At 41.5% G+C, this 15,509-nt stretch overlaps 2 protein-coding genes and 1 long non-coding RNA gene across 4 annotated transcripts in view; 2 read left to right on the top strand and 1 right to left on the bottom strand.

Moving 5' to 3' along the window:
* Positions 1–4,919, top strand: part of LOC122835424 (potassium voltage-gated channel subfamily D member 2-like) — a 75,172-nt gene extending 70,253 nt beyond the window's left edge. The window contains exon 7 of one of the 2 annotated variants that reach the window (XM_044124491.1): positions 3,132–4,919. In XM_044124491.1, the coding sequence (XP_043980426.1) occupies positions 3,132–3,306 (175 nt within the window). In that variant the 3' untranslated portion in view covers positions 3,307–4,919. The remainder of the gene's footprint in view (positions 1–3,131) is intronic. The other variant, XM_044124492.1, reaches the window with a different exon arrangement.
* Positions 4,920–6,225: 1,306 nt separating this feature from the next.
* Positions 6,226–9,518, top strand: parietopsin. The gene is made up of 2 exons (XM_044124519.1): positions 6,226–9,209; positions 9,363–9,518. The coding sequence occupies exons 1-2, from the start codon at positions 7,620–7,622 to the stop codon at positions 9,516–9,518; spliced, it is 1,746 nt and encodes a 581-aa protein (XP_043980454.1). The 5' UTR covers positions 6,226–7,619.
* Positions 9,519–13,104: 3,586 nt separating this feature from the next.
* On the bottom strand, positions 13,105–15,094 carry LOC122835608. Its single transcript, XR_006371332.1, has 3 exons — positions 14,972–15,094; positions 14,666–14,837; positions 13,105–13,312 (listed from the first exon to the last, which is right to left on the bottom strand). It is a non-coding gene; the product is annotated as an uncharacterized LOC122835608 (long non-coding RNA).
* Positions 15,095–15,509: the final 415 nt, after the last annotated feature.

Genomic DNA, 15,509 nt, shown 5'->3' with positions numbered 1-15,509 from the left:
AGTTTAAAGCAGGGGCAGGCTTTAAAATACATAATATCATTTCTGACCATCTCACAGAATTTGTTTTTCAATCTGACACCTTGCTGGGCATAGAGAGCGTTAATCGTAAAGTATCCATGAGGCTTGGCAGCTCATTAAAAGAAATCTCATTCAAGCTGTCTAGAGGAGACTGCAAACATTTGGAAGAAGGGGCTCTGCTGCCTTAAATGAGGACCAATACTGTGGATAACGCCAAACACATCTTTTCCACTGTAAAGCATGGTAGTGGAAATATTGTGCTGTGGGCTTGCTTTTGTTTCAACAGACTTGAAGCCAGAGCTGCAACGACTAAATTAAAAGAGTGTTTTTCAAAGTAGGAAAGCTGGAGGGAAGAAGAAAAACAAAAAGCAAAAATTTCAAGTATTTAATCAAATTAATGTCTAAACCAAAATTTTAAATTATTGTTATTTTTATTTTAATTTTATTTTTTTAGATAAAATCGAATCTGGTTCTGAATAATGATTCCAGCATCGTCTGTAGGCTCTCAAAGGGAGTCTCCAGCTGTTTGAGAGACCAGCGGTTTATCTCACAACCAATTCACGTGTTAGGATGGCCTAAACAAAGTTCAGAGCGAAGCCCAACCGGGATTTATGTCCAAATAAGTTTTCAATTCAATCCGACTACACTTGGGCTGTTTGGAAAAAAAAAAAAAAAAGAAGACTTTTCTACATGTGCAAAGCAAGAAGTGCTTCTACAGAGTAGCGGCTGAGGGGAGCTGAATGCCAATGATAGGAAAACTACTCCAATGTTTCTGTTGCTTGAAAACTATGTGTACTTTTTATTTCCACTTTACAAATATGTAAGTCTTTTGTGTTTGTCGCATTAAAACTGAATAAAAAGGGATTTAAGTTTTGTTTTTTTTGGGGGGGGGGTTGGAAGATAAAACGTGGGGGAAAAAAAACAAGAGATAAGAGAACTCAGCTTTTTTTAATGAATGGCACCATTAACATGTAAATAAACACTACTATTATCATTTCCTGCTTTAAATAGAGAGAATTACTGAAGATGCTGCTATGTATAACAAGTAATATCGCCCAAGAAACCTAGATAGCCTGCACACAAGAAATACTGCTGCATAGTGAGAACCTACTGGCCCCCAGGCGCTGGTTTTGTAGTGGAAATCAGTGCCTGGTCTGACGCATCTGAAGGCTCCAGCTTGACAGATGAAATCCAGATTCTAAAACGAGAAAGCTCAACAAACGTTTCCACATTTTTCAGGAACTGAAGCGACACGTGGCGCCATCAGCTCAGACGTCATCCTTGTCATCATTCCATGTTGAAACAGTGTGGCCGTGCGCGAAGGAACGCTTTAGACGGACTTGGCTGCAAAACGGACTTTTCATTTCGACCAATAAAAAGGGAAAAAGTAACATAACTTACGAAAAGTGTCCTATTTGGTTAAGCTGCCCAAATCCTCTGTCACGAAAGACTACGAAACACTATAGCAACTGATCCCTTCAGTTACCGTTACAGCGCTAAAAGAGATGATGTAACACAGGGGTAAACATCTTCCTGTCCCAGTTTGAGAACTGTTGATGGTGTCAAAGTCAAACCGAGCATGAATTAAAAATGAAGTTTTCTGTGATGACTTTTGATGTGCTGCACTTTTTGACAGCGGTGTTCATGCAGCATGCACTAAACATCGACTCTGAACAGGGGAAAAGGAAAAAACGATAAAGACTGCAGCATGGGAACCTGTGTTGTGTGTTCATGTAACAGGGCAGCTTCATGTGTTCTGGAAAAGAAGTCATTCTGATTGAACCTTCTTTCACACGCTGCAGTGTTACAGTCGCAGACTTAAACAGATTTTATGTTGCACTGAAAGTAAACGCTGAGCTCTTTTCTTTTCTTTTGTCCAAGATGCCCCCTCAATAAAATAAAGTGCAGCCGAGTGCAGTCAGAGTTTCCCCGGTCAGACGGGCCGAAACGGAACATTTTTGGCATCCGTACGAAATGCTACGTGTAGCAGAAAACTCATATTGCATATAGTCTGGAACAAACCTTCACCACAGTTCTAGAAGATGGTGACATCAAGATGATGTGAGGCTTTTGTTGTTGCTAAATCAAAAATAATAATAAAAAAACCCCTGCAAAACACTGGAGAATGGGTTCAACAACCCTAAACATACAGCCACGGTCACAATACAGCGGTTTAGATGAATGCATATTTACAATGGCCCAGTCAAAGTAAGCAAAAACTAATTAAAAAGCAATTGCACACAGCTTTGCGTTGGTTGATTTGATCAAACCACACAAAATGTAAGTTTGTAGTTGAAACATAACAAAAAGTGTTCGATGGTTAAGAGCGAACCTTCAATTGGATCTTGGGACATTTGATCAAATGCAACTTCTCACAGAGACACAATCTGTTCCCATTTAACAGGCAGAGCATATGGAAAAAAAAAAAACGTTCATTGACGAAATTAAAATCTGATCTCAGCACCAGCAAGATGATTCCCAGTTTTACCATCCAGAAGATGATCAAAGTAACCAAGACGCGTCGTACAGGCATTGCTCTGGGTTTTTGTTGGATTTCCACAGGACGAATGCAAACCGATACCATTCGTCTGCCGATAATATGGTTTTAGGTTTGTCCGTTTTGCTTTCGTTTTTAAAGCGCACACTGCAGTGTGTTCTGTCATCATCAGATTACAAAGGCTGCACAAAAAATATGTGTGGGAAAAAAACAAAACAACAACAAAAAAAACCCAAACAAACGGCGAAAGCAAAAACTTTAAAAGATCTCCAGAATGCCAATATCGATCAGGTTCGAAAGAAAAGTCCGCCTCATTGAAATGAAAGCATAAATAAAATAGAGACGTCTTACTTTTTCTAGAGCAACGCATGCACTGTATTAAACCTTAAGCTTCATAAACGCAATCCAGTAAATTGTTTCTTTTATTGTATTTTTTATGGGCTCTCACAAACGGACAGCAAAAAAAAAAAAAAGCACATTTCTTAGAACTTTCCGTCACAAAAGCTTTTGTGCTCTTCGTGGAAACTGACTCCCGCAGCTGTAAAATATTCTACAACAGTGGAGTGCGCACTGATGCTTCTCAAGGTCAACTGACTCTGTCGGTTTTCCTCCTCAGCCGCTCCAGCCTGAACGCCAAACTGGATGAGACGGTGCCCCTGAAGTGCGACGAGGCTTACATCTCCCCGTCCATGGTCCGGCTGTCCGCCCCGGTGGCGACCTCGTCGGACGACCTCTCCACCGCCACCACCACGTACTCGCAGAGCAACATTGTCCGAGTATCTGCCTTGTAGATGTCGCACAGTTTGCCTCACCTGATCAGCCCAAACTGGTCTGGCTTAGCACCAGATGCTGAGGAGAGGGACCACCGAGCATCAACCTGCCATAACCGAGAGGGATTATAAACTTGACAGCGGTTGGGATTTTTTTTTTTCTTTGGAATTTTTTTTTATTTTGAAGTTGTGATTTCATCTGATGTCAAACTCTGCATGGTATTACAAAGGAAAACAAAAAGACAAAAAAAAACAACAACAAACAAAACAAAAAACTTTGAGGACCACGGCCCCCAGGGGCCGCAGTTTGATGTTGAACCAGCAGATCTTTGCTTCATTAAGCACATCAAAGCGAGGAGGCGCTTGGAATGATCGTCATCGTTGCCTAAACATACTGAGAAAAAAAAAAAAAAATCAACAACTTTATTTTTCAATATGTGACGTAGATGTGTTTGTTTGTCTCTGATTCAAAGATGGGAAAAGTCTCGAGATCGTTCTCGACGTCCTCTTGACGATAAAGCACACGTATTCCTCGCCTCTTTGTGAATATGGACTCACTCTCCACGCCGTTCCATTTAAAGCCCTCTTCCATTAAAACGCTTTCTTAACTCCCCCACCCCCGTTCACTGTTGTAAAGTCCAAAAAAGACGTACGCCCCGCTGGAACGCTTCACGAACCGACTCACAAAACCGGTCGGCGAATGAAATCACACGACTCATCCCGACATGTGCAAGTGAAGGTCGAACGACCAAATCTGTGTTAGATTCCATATTTGCCATCCTGGGTCAGTGTGAAAGCTGCCTGTCGGTAGTTAACAGTTATTGATAACCATACAGGGTATACATTAGCTAGGGCACAAGCGAATAAGTGAAAGATTTCGGCAACACTTAACTAACCTTGATGTGGCCAAGACGCTGGCACCGGCCTGCTAAACCTTAGGAAAGGACATCGACTTACTTCCTCACAACGACTCGGTTGACTCCATTGTGTCAAAGCACCACTTTGTATATTTTTCATACTGTAAATATTTCTCAGTTAGGACTTTATCAAATGCATCTGAAGTTGGCTCCTCTAAGTTCTAGATTTAGTTTGAACAGTTGTTGGAAAAAAAAACAAACAAACAAAAAAAAAACAACCTCTTTCTGTCTCTTACCTGGTTGAATTTAATGATTTGCATGCTGTCATTGCAGAATTATGTTTTAATTAAAGTGTGTGTCTGCTTCTTCTTGGGAGGTTTGTTTCAGTGACGGCAGGATTAATGGCCTGGAGCACAACGGAGCGACGCTGGTGTCCAGATTTTAAAGTCTGCTTTTAATGAAATACAAATCTTGTCATGGACTGCCTGTGTAAGGGTAAAGAAAGGGGGCAAATTTATCACACATTGTGCATTTGGTGCAGTGGATGAATAAACAGTGCAGATCTGCTGAAGCATCTATAAAAATGACCCATGTCTTTTTTTTCCCTAACCTCCTGTTAGGTTAGATACTCCTTCCTAACAGAGTTTCATTTTTAAACAAAGATGCAACATGAGTAAGGTAGATATATATTTGCAAAAATAATTAGCCTTTTTTTTTGTTATTATAGTGATATTTAGACATTTTAAATCAGCTGGAGCTGTGATGAAAGAGGCTGGACTAACACAATGAGCTGGATTGTGACAACAAAAAAAAACATCTCTGAAGCAAAACGGCCTCCTGCTGTAACCGAGTCACCTCAACAATCATGAGACGCTATCTACATGCAAAATCGATTTGGTGGGTAACCATGGTGACCTTTTAGGAGCGGCATTATTCATCTTTTCAAATAGGACATTTTAAACAACATGATCTGGCGACCTCCGTTAGAAAACTCAACATGGAGCTTCTCAACAGAATAACGATCCGAAACACGTGGCCTTCTCCACACAGGATCAGCTTAGCCTCTTAGAACTGAGAAATGCGGCAGTGATTGTGGAGGGCGCTGCTTTTCGTCGCGTTGGCGTAAGGAGATTTAGGTCAAACAGTCTGACTACAACCTCTTTCAGTGTGAGAGAATTAGCCGCGCTGGATCTTCAGATCTCCAGATATTTGAAGTGACTATTGGGAAGTGTTTGTTTGATGTTGTCAGTGTTGCTCCCTCTTTTACTTCCTGCAGAAAGAGTTGAACTGAATTTATAATCAAGCTGCGTCTTTTAATTCTGTACATATCATGTTTCAGTTTATGCTGTCGCGAAGTTACAGCGAGACGGAAGCAAAAATGAAAGGCAATTTATTTTCCGAGAGTTTTCGTTTTTTTGTCCGCGTGTTTGTCAGAGATTTCTCCTTGGCGCAACGTTCTGGATGGTCCGGACCGCATCTTATTGTGATAATCTAATCCCAGATTTATCACGGCCCATAAGCTTCCACGTTTGAAGCAAAGAACATTTCACACTATATCTCCAAACGGGATTACAAAATATGCAACCATAATCCTGCAGCATTGCTCCCACTCTTTAACGCATCCATCTGGCATTGCCAAAGTCAGGCCCTCAACTTTCCGTAAAATCTGAATCAAATTAAATGGGCAGCCGATCAAGTGCCTGTCACAGTGCTCCAGGAACGTGCAAAGGTTCTTACACCCCTAGAACTTTTGGTAACTCTTTAGTTGACAGGGTGTGCACAAGACTGACATCACACTGTCACAAACATGACGTAACACCTGTCATGAACGTGAAGGAGTCTTTATGAATGTTTACGACTTGTCATGAAGTGTCAGTTGTAAATAATGACACTTTCAAAACTACCAACTTTGCATTATTTGTTAAATAATAACCTTTTTAATGCAAAGTTGTGCTAAAACTTGCATTAAAAGTGTCAGCTTTGCACTGAAAGTTCATTATTTATCGAACGACACCTCATGACAACAGTTATAGATATTCACAAAGACTCCTTCATGTTCATCACAGGTGTCACGTCATTTTTATGGCAGTATTTTGTCAGTCTTATGCACACCCCTTCAAATAAAGTGTTACCAAACGTTTTCACATAATGTCCTTAAACTTTAATTTGGGCTGCTTTATGTGGATTGTATGAAAAAGACTAAACGAAAAATAAAATCACATTTGCGGCTGCTTTATTAACATTGACCATCCATGTTTCCCACATGTAAAAAGCATAGTGGGTAAATGTTTTCAGTTCTCTTTACTCTCTGACAATCAGAAACTAAATCCAGCAACAACCAATTGCTATTGGAAGTCACTCTGCTGGTAAATAGAGTCGCACTGTATGTAATTTTAGCTCAATATAAATCACAGCTGTTCTGTGAAGTCCTCAGAGGTTTGTCAGAGAACATTAAAGAACAAACGACATCATGGTGAATATTAGTTGAAATGTCCACAAATTGGGCCTTAACGGAATGTGGGAGGCAGAGAAAACATTTGAAAGACAATCTGCACAATCTGGAGATCTCTGGGTCACACGTCAAATGTTTGGAGCGGCAGGAATCCAACACTGATCATCACACTGAACGCCTCCTGGAGAAGCATGGTGGTGGCAGCATGATGTGGTGGGGGAGCTGTTATTTTCAGCAGGGACAGGGAAGCTGGTCAAAGTGGATGGGAAGATGGACGGAGCTAAATAGGGCAGTCCTGGAAGAAAACTTGCTAGAGGTTGAAAAAGACTTGAGAGCAGGTTTACTTTCCAACGGGGCGACAACAAAGAACCAGGGCTACAATAAAATGATTTGGATCCAAGCAGAGAGTCATATGTTAGAATGACCCAATCAAATTCCAGACATAAATTAAGTTACAAAAAAAGTCTTTGGTACTAGTCGGACGTTCCTTATCACAGAAGCTCTCCAGCTAATATCACTGAACTTCAGCTCCTCAGTAACAAAGAACAATAGTCGTGTTGAGTCTTTACATGACAGAGAAATAAAACAAAAGTTCTGTAAGTACAGCAAGAAATATGTCTATAAGGCAATAACTCAGGTAGGTTGTATGAAACTGTGTGGCGTGTATTTCCTACCTCAACATTACTTAGTGTTGGTCTGTCACACGCCGTCCCAAACAAATTCACTTGAGCTTGGGATTGTAATGTGGTAAACCTCAAGGGCTGTGAACCCTCTTCATGCAGGGCCATGTATCCTTTCAAACCTGAATGCCTGATTGATTTTATGAAGTCATATATGTCAGAGATGAGACAATGGTGTCAAAACTGCTTTTCAATTAGCAGCTGTCTCTTATTGCCCCCCAGTTGTCTCAGCTGTGAATACACTGCAGAGGTTTTAATGAATGTGAACAGCAAGGACTCCCAGGTGATCCACTGGTGCTGCGGAGTGATAATGAAAAGGGCGGGTACTTTGGAGGAACTCGTCCCATGCTGCTGCCTCCCCCCAATTATTCATTCATCGGAGGTGATGTGCGACCGGAGAAGCACGCTCGATGTTTGCTCAGTCAGCCAGCTGAGCATGTTGATTCTCTGAACTCGGAGATGAGAGGGGCGCCCACATCTATAGGAGGCTCTGGGAACGTCACCGTTTGGGAGGCCTACATTGACTTTGCCCTCGTGGTGACAAACAGTTTCGTTCTGCTGATCACCTCCGCTGTGGGAGCAGCGGCGAACGTTTTTGTGATCCTGGCGGTGTGTCACCAAAAGTCAATGCAAACGTCCATCAACGCGCTGGTGGTGAACCTTGCCGTCGTGGACTTTCTGCGTTGCACCGTCGACTGCCCGGTTCTGCTGCACGTGATTGTGACCCTGCACCGTGGAGGGCATGTGGACCGTCTGATCTGTGAAACGCAAGCGGCCTCCTTCTCCTTCAGCTGCTGCATCCAGCTGTCCACGCTGGGCTGCATAAGCGCAGAGAGATACCAGGCGATCGCGAATCCCTTCAAAACAACTCAACGAAAGCAACGGATGATGGCACTGATTCCTCTGACGTGGCTCCTGGGAGTTTCAGTGGCTGCCGTTTGTCAGGTGTTCTTGAAAGACTCACCTGTGTACGTAAGATGTAAAGAGGGCCAGAGAGAAACGTCCACAACCTACGACACCGCTGGTCTCTATGTGCTGCTCCCTCTCTGGGTGTCCTGTTTCGGGGTGATCACTGGCTTCTACGCTCGCATTTTTGCTCTACTGAGGTCACACAATCGCAAGATATTTGATGAAGGCACTTCTGTTCCTTCAAAAGACTCAAAGGAAGACAAGCACACCCCTGCAGTGGAAAATGGGCAAGACAAATGTGAGAACAAGCAGATCCTGAGTACAAGTGTTGTTGAGCCAAGTCCAATTGGTAAGAATTCCCTCCTGACCTCGGAGGGCGCCCCACAAAGCGCCTCCATTACTCCTGAAAGAAAAAACGAGTTTAAGATTACAGTAGAGATGAGTCACTTGAAGAAAGAACAACTCCACCCTCTTGCAGAGCAGGACGCACTGCAGACTGTGGAGAAAATGTTAAAAACGGAGCAAAGCAGTGCTGACAAAACAGAAGCAAAAACCTCAAATCAGAATACGCCTGCTGACAGAGAGACACAGGAGAAGTCAAGAAGCTTTAACCGAGAAAATCAGACCCGAGAAAGCCCAAAACCTGAAAGTCCAGTCAAAGAGAACAGCCTCCTTATTGTACCATCTACTCAATCAGAGCTTCCTAAATCTACCTCCGTCTTATTAACTGTTCTAAAACAAGAAAACAACAGCAGCGGCGGAGAAACACAGGCAGCGCCTACGCTAGATCAAGAGCCTCCACTGCCTCCTGTCCAGAGTAATGGAGCTGTAAACCAGGAGGTCCAGTTGGAGGGGGCTGTCTGCGTCATGCCTTCAAAGGCCAGCAAGGAGAGAGCGAGCAAAAGGAAGGAAACTAAAATGGCCAAACGCGCCGGGTATATCATCATAACCTTCCTTTTGTTCTGGCTGCCGCTGATCACAACCATCCTGGTGAATTTTCTTGTCCACAAAAACAGAAAAATGCAGGTGAGTCTGTGTGTGAGCTTGACATCACCATGTAAAATATTGGAGCGAAAGGCACGTTTGGATCCTTCCATCAGAAGGTATATAGGTGTGCTCAAAACTCAGCAGAGCTCTCACACAAATGTTGTATCTGTTTGCTTTTTTACCCCCCCCCAGAAGCCAGTCATTCAAGACATGGAGATCCTGTCAGTGTCTGTCTCCTGCATCACATCCCTGAGTGACCCGATAATATACGCTGCAGTGAACCCGCAGTTTCGCTCAGAGTTTTACAAGCTAAGGAGCTGGGTTAAATCCAGATTCTATAGGAAGTGAGAACGTCTCTGACTTTTACACTCTGATAAAACTGGATGCACACATTTGGATTGATGGCACCCTTAAAAGTGTGATTTAGTTCACATGTGGCCAATTTACAGCGACAAACACCAAAGCGTTTCATGAGGACGTTGGGTGATTGGCTAAATCGTGGAGTGAAAGAAAACTTAGATCATGAACGAAATTTATTTGCTAATTTTGGGATGAAAATAACAAACACGTGGACTCTAATTACTGTTCAGGAGATTAAAAAAAGCTGCATTGGATTGTATTTAGGGGTTTTACATTAAAAGGAGGCAAAATAAAACTTCACAACAGTTTTTATCTATCTTCTGAGAATTACTGTTTTTCTTATTTTTACTTTACAAATACACTCAACTCTGCGTTGGCTTGTCACAGAAAATCTTTAACACATTGAAGTTTTATTGTTTGCAACTAGAGATACACCAATAAATGAGCCTGAGTTCAGTCATCAAATTTGTCCTTTCTGATAGAATTTATGTTTGTTTTGTTTTTTTTCAATAAGTAGTCAAATGTCAAATAGATCTTATTTTTTCATATTCAATAACTGCACCAAAACTAATCACAATTTTCTGTAAGCACGTCAGGAACCGTTTTGAGTTTTATTAAAACCTGATGATACATTTTTGTCAAAAAAATCTTGTCTTGAAAACAGAGAACCTTCTAAACAGTATTGGTTTTTTTTTTTCCTTACATGTTTTGTATTTGTTAGAAAACAAAATCTGTCAAATGAAAGAGCAGAAGGTCAGACCTTAAAGATCGGTATCGGTCAGTAGAAACATCCAGTTGTAACATGACAAAATGTGAAGAAGTTAGTGGTGTAAAAACTGTTTTTATAGTGCCTGATTAAAAGAATAAAAACTAGTCTAAGTCCCTTTTGTAAGGGGATTTTTTATTTTATTTTATTTTTTTAAATTGAGGTTATAAGAGGTCTTTTGTTTTACACGCCTCCATGCTTTCTCCCATATTCCACCTGCTGGCTTCTCAGCGCTTGCTAAACGCTGCAGAGCGGAGGCATGGCATGCTGTGAGGAGCTGCTTAGACCAACATTCAGCTCAGCAGGGCGGCGCCACAGAGCACCGCGTCAGACAATCACTGAGGTCAGCTCACGTGTCTCCAGAGACCCCGCTGCCAGGACCCACCGCTGGGCCAGCAGGTCCTCACATGTTCCACAGCAGCTCCTCCTTATGATCCACTCTTTGTAAAACACACACACACACACGCACACGCGCACACACCCACGCACACACACACACCTGGGGTAAACAGGGAAGATATTAAATTATATTACAGTTTTTAGCTTTCTCATGAAAAATGAATGTTACAATAGGAATTTCACAAATTATTGTGAAGCACAGATGAAAACAGACATAAATATTTGTGTTAAGTAGCAAAAATATTCCAGGATCGGATCCTGGTTAAAATGATTAAGATGTTAACTTGATGATATTTATCTATATGTGTAACTTGTTAATGTCCTGAGTTGCCTAAATGTATATTTCTACATAGATTGTATTTAAATTGCTCCAGTCCCTCCTGCAGCAAATATATATATATAAACAAACAAAAAAAGATGCAGCTACTTTAGTACTTCTAGCTTTCCCCTTTCTCCTCCAAATTTAATTGTCTTTTATGTCCACACACTTCAGTTTTTGTTTCAGCAAATCTCCTGATATGTCTGCATAAACTAAGGTCTGAGTGCCTTTGCTAACTGTAATCTGAATTTAAATTTCTCCGCCGGAAGAAATTAGGGAAAAATTCTCTTAAAAACTCTCGTTCTCATTATTCTGGCGTCATTTTTGGACCTAAAACAGAAACACTTGTGCTTTGTTCCATTGGAATCAATGAGAAAAAAATATCCTGTGTCTTTTTAAATGGTGTAAATATTTTGTTTCAATTGTATGTGCAGCTATTATTACATCAACACCCCGATGCATACGGAAGAAAACTGCTGTAGTGACCAGCACTAATAGGAGTTAGATTAAATAAAGTTTGGAAACGTTTATCACTGAAACACGAGTTAAGAAGTTATGGACTGTAGAGTTAAGTAGAAACTATGAAGAGATTGAGATTTTCAAGCGTTCCTGGATTAGGATTATGCCATGAAAGAGGATTTATTTTAAGACTTCTCAAGGCTCTACCCTTTCCTTTCGTATTCAGCGATGGTTTAATCTTCGTAGACAGTTTCGTCATTCCACGTCTGAATGACGCGGAGCCCAATTAGATATTTTTGTGCTTTCAAATTAAATCTGACTTTCTTCTTGTTTCTGAACTGTCTAAAAACACAACAAATTCAAAAGAGTATTACTGATTAAATACGAGGACAGACTTGGAAACACAACCAATGATGTCTCCGTCACTTCACCGCTTCACACTGCTGAAGCCTGGACGAAGTGAGGCGTGTGTTGGACTTGATTAAGTTTGAGTTCTGTTCACATGAGTTGCAGTGAAAAAGTGAATTGTTTTTGTTTTTTGTTTTTTCTGCATACGATTGAAATTATAGCGACACCAACCTGCAGGGCTGCAGGTTTTTGTGCTGCTGCTGTTTGGCTCACAAGTATTAGCATGAAATCACCATAAATGCAGTGCTGGACCTTTCTGTAAGTATTGATCAGAGGGTGAGGCTGATTTCTGCTGACTTTAACCTATTTTGTTATATTAGTTGGGGTTTTTTTAAATATATTCTTACATTGATAGCTCTTAGATCATCGAGAGAGGCTTTCAGAGGCTTTGTGTGTTTATGGGATAGAGCGTCACAAGACAATCTAAAAATGTGAAACTTTTTTTTTTTTTTTCTTAAATGAGAGCCCCACACAGGGAATGAAACCAGGTGTGTTGCATTTTAGGAACAAAGGAGGTTTCAGCTCTTTCCCGTTTGTCTGCGCTGCCTGGCTGTGATTGCTTTGTCTGCTCTCATTAAATATGCATACAAATGGAAAATTACAGACGACAGCGACTGCTCACGCCACCAATTCGATTCAGCATTTTTGTGTCTTCTTTCGACGCAGCGTGTGTCCAAACAAATCTGAAACAAATCAGAGAAATTAAATTGTCTTCACTGAGAAATCTCACGGCCACTGAATTAAATAGACAAAGAAGAACAAGAGCGCCCGGTGGCGTCAAGTGAGTCAAGGAACTGGCAAAGGAAGAGTAGTTTGACAAAGAGTCTAAGCAAAATAACAAAAAAAGAAAAAAAGAAAAAATTAATCAAAACAGTTTTCTGTTGCTTGTGCAACCTTGATGAATATGTGCATAATCAATATCTTCAAACGTAAAACTGATCATTTCATTTCAATCATTTGCTTTTGTTTAGTTTTAGGTTTGTGCCTTACAGCTGAATAAAGCATAGAAGTTATTTGCTAAAACATTTGAATTATTAAGGCCAACAAAATAATTTTTTAATGAGAACAAAAAGTAGTAACAAATAGTGTGCTGTACCATTAATACTTCTTGACTGCTCTTTTTTGCGTGAATTCCTTTCCGCTCCTTGTGGCATTTGAGGCCGATTGGGAGGGGGATCGGTTCTGCTGCAGTGGCATTTATCTGGTTTGCATTGATCGTTGAGGTTTAAGTCAGATGCGTTTGCTGACCAGTCAAACCCAATGACACCGCTGTCATTAAAGCAGGTGCCGAGTCCTCCTGGAGAATGAAATCAGCAGCCGAGAGAGGGAGGCATGGAGTGCTCTGAAAGGTCTTGACGTTGGTCTCGATAAGAACCTTGGACCGACATCAGCAGATGCCGTGGTTCCTCAAATCCTCACCTGCTGTAGAACCTTAATTTCCAAATGAAGAAAAATGAAAAACATTCATCTGAAACAGGACTTTTTAAAAAATGTTCTCCCCTTAACCAGTGTAAGACATTTCTGCTCAGGTTCAGGAATGAGATAACATGAATGGATCAGATGTATTCTGCGTGTGGGATGGCTCTTAAATGGACTTTCTACAGCACACTTTTTTTCCTTCAAGCTTTCACTAATTTGCTTGGACACAGCACTTTGTGGACCGACGGCTTTTTGGCAATGATGTTTTGTGGCTTTCTGAACTTGTTGAGAAAGACTTTACATAAAAGGTCTGTAAAGTCAGCAGTTTCCACCAACCAAGTACTGAATGCTTAAACGGTACTGAACACCTTTCTGCTCCGAATATCCTTTCATTTTCATTTTCTGAGACGCTAAATTTTGAGTTTTCAACCACTTTAAAGCTTTAAAGCTGCAGTATGTTAACTTTTATATCTATCTATCTATCTATCTATCTATCTATCTATCTATCTATCTATCTATCTATCTATCTATCTATCTATCTATCTATCTATCTATATATATATATATATCTATATATATATATCTTTATATATATATATATATATATATCTATCTATATATATATATATAAATTTCATATGTTTATTAAAACTACATGAGATGAATTGAAGCACGAAAAAAATTGAGCTCCTCTGTCTTGTCCTTATGGTCCTGCTGCCATGTGGACAAATACACTGCTGATTCATAAACAACCAATCAGAGCCAGGAGGAGGGTCTTAGTGCTGTCAATCATGCTAAGACCCTCCCCCCTTTGCTCTCTGCTATGCCACAGCTGTCCCACCAGAACAGAGCCTGCTGCTAATGCTCAGTCTAGTTGGCATGGTCACGATGATGACGGATAAACAAGTTTCCTGGAAAGATAAGTAGTTTCTCCCCCTGGCTCTGATTGGTCGTTTTTGACCGGGAGCGGTGCATTTTTGCGGACGGCCATAGCAGCTCAGTCAGGAGGTGGAGAAACTCAATCTTTTGGCCAGATTATCTCTCATATTGCATTTTCACAACATGGTGCCAGTATGAACAAATGTGTAAATATTTTTGTAAAAGTTACATATGGTAGCTTTGAGCCACATTCCTTAATGTGGCCAGAAACATGTGGCCTTAAATCATGTATGAGTTTCCCTTTCCGGACTGAATTCCCGAAATAAACAAACTTTTCGGAAAACACTTTTATTCAGTGAGCTACAGCTGCAAAGCATTAGCACATTTTGGAAAGTTTCCCTGTAAAATCCACCCCCACCCCCCCCCTCACCCCACACCACTCTGTGTCCTTGACAAGGCGCCAACAATCGCTGTCAACAATGGCACCTTGTTTGTTTTGGCTGTGGAGAAGTCACAGAGGCAACACCTTGCTGCGCGTGCTGGCGCTCCTGCTCCTGGAAGACAGACAGCTCCCCCTGTTCAAGGAGCTCAGAGGGATGCTGACGCCAGCAGGCCCTCTGGGAACATAACGCCCGCACGACAACACCTCCAGAGCACACTGGTGGATGTAAACACACACACACACACACGCACACACACACACGCAGAGATGTGCTGTCAGGAAAATGCGTAGACAATTAAAATAAAACAACTTTTTCCCCCCCGTCTCTAACGCACACTGTACCCGTTCACCTGTTTGTTGGAGAAGAAGTGGATGATGCGGTTGAGCATCGGGCTGTTTTTTACAAAGCACATGGGCAGAGTTGCAATGAGCGGAGGGACGCGCAGCTCTGGATCCACCACTGGCAAGGCCGCGTAAGGCAGCCAGCAAACAAAGAAGGTTGTTGTCATCGCCAGGACCACGGTGATGGTGTGATCATTCTCAACCTTCCTGGAACGTCCGCCTTGCAGCTCCAGGGTCCTGTTCAGCTGGTAGAAAAGGACATTTGAGCCTCCATTAACACCTAAAATCTTAACTTAGAAGAGTGGAACAAGCAGTGAATTAAAAGTACATTCTAAGTGGTGTGAAATGTACAAAGGTCCACCTTTCTCAAGGATTTCGGCACATTTCAGAATCGAAACTGAGAGAAACATGGATGCAAAACAATGGGAGGGTTTCCAAGCTAATGGCAGGAGTAAAATTCATTAGTCAGAAAATCCCACCTCCCCCCCTTGAAATCCATGCAATACATTGATATTTAATGTAACTGTTCCAAAAGGATGGTTCATT

Source organism: Gambusia affinis, linkage group LG08 (genome assembly GCF_019740435.1).
Source record: "Gambusia affinis linkage group LG08, SWU_Gaff_1.0, whole genome shotgun sequence".
NCBI classification, from domain to species: domain Eukaryota; kingdom Metazoa; phylum Chordata; class Actinopteri; order Cyprinodontiformes; family Poeciliidae; genus Gambusia; species Gambusia affinis.
Note: the sequence above shows the minus strand (reverse complement) of the source record. Positions and strands in the feature narration are given on the sequence as shown.

Bases quoted from the DNA above. Each gene is read 5' to 3' on its own strand.
- parietopsin (XM_044124519.1), top strand. From the start codon at position 7,620: ATGCTGCTGCCTCCCCCCAATTATTCATTCATCGGAGGTGATGTGCGA. The intron at 9,210-9,362 runs GTGAGTCTGTGT...ACCCCCCCCCAG, and splicing joins ACAAAAACAGAAAAATGCAG to AAGCCAGTCATTCAAGACAT.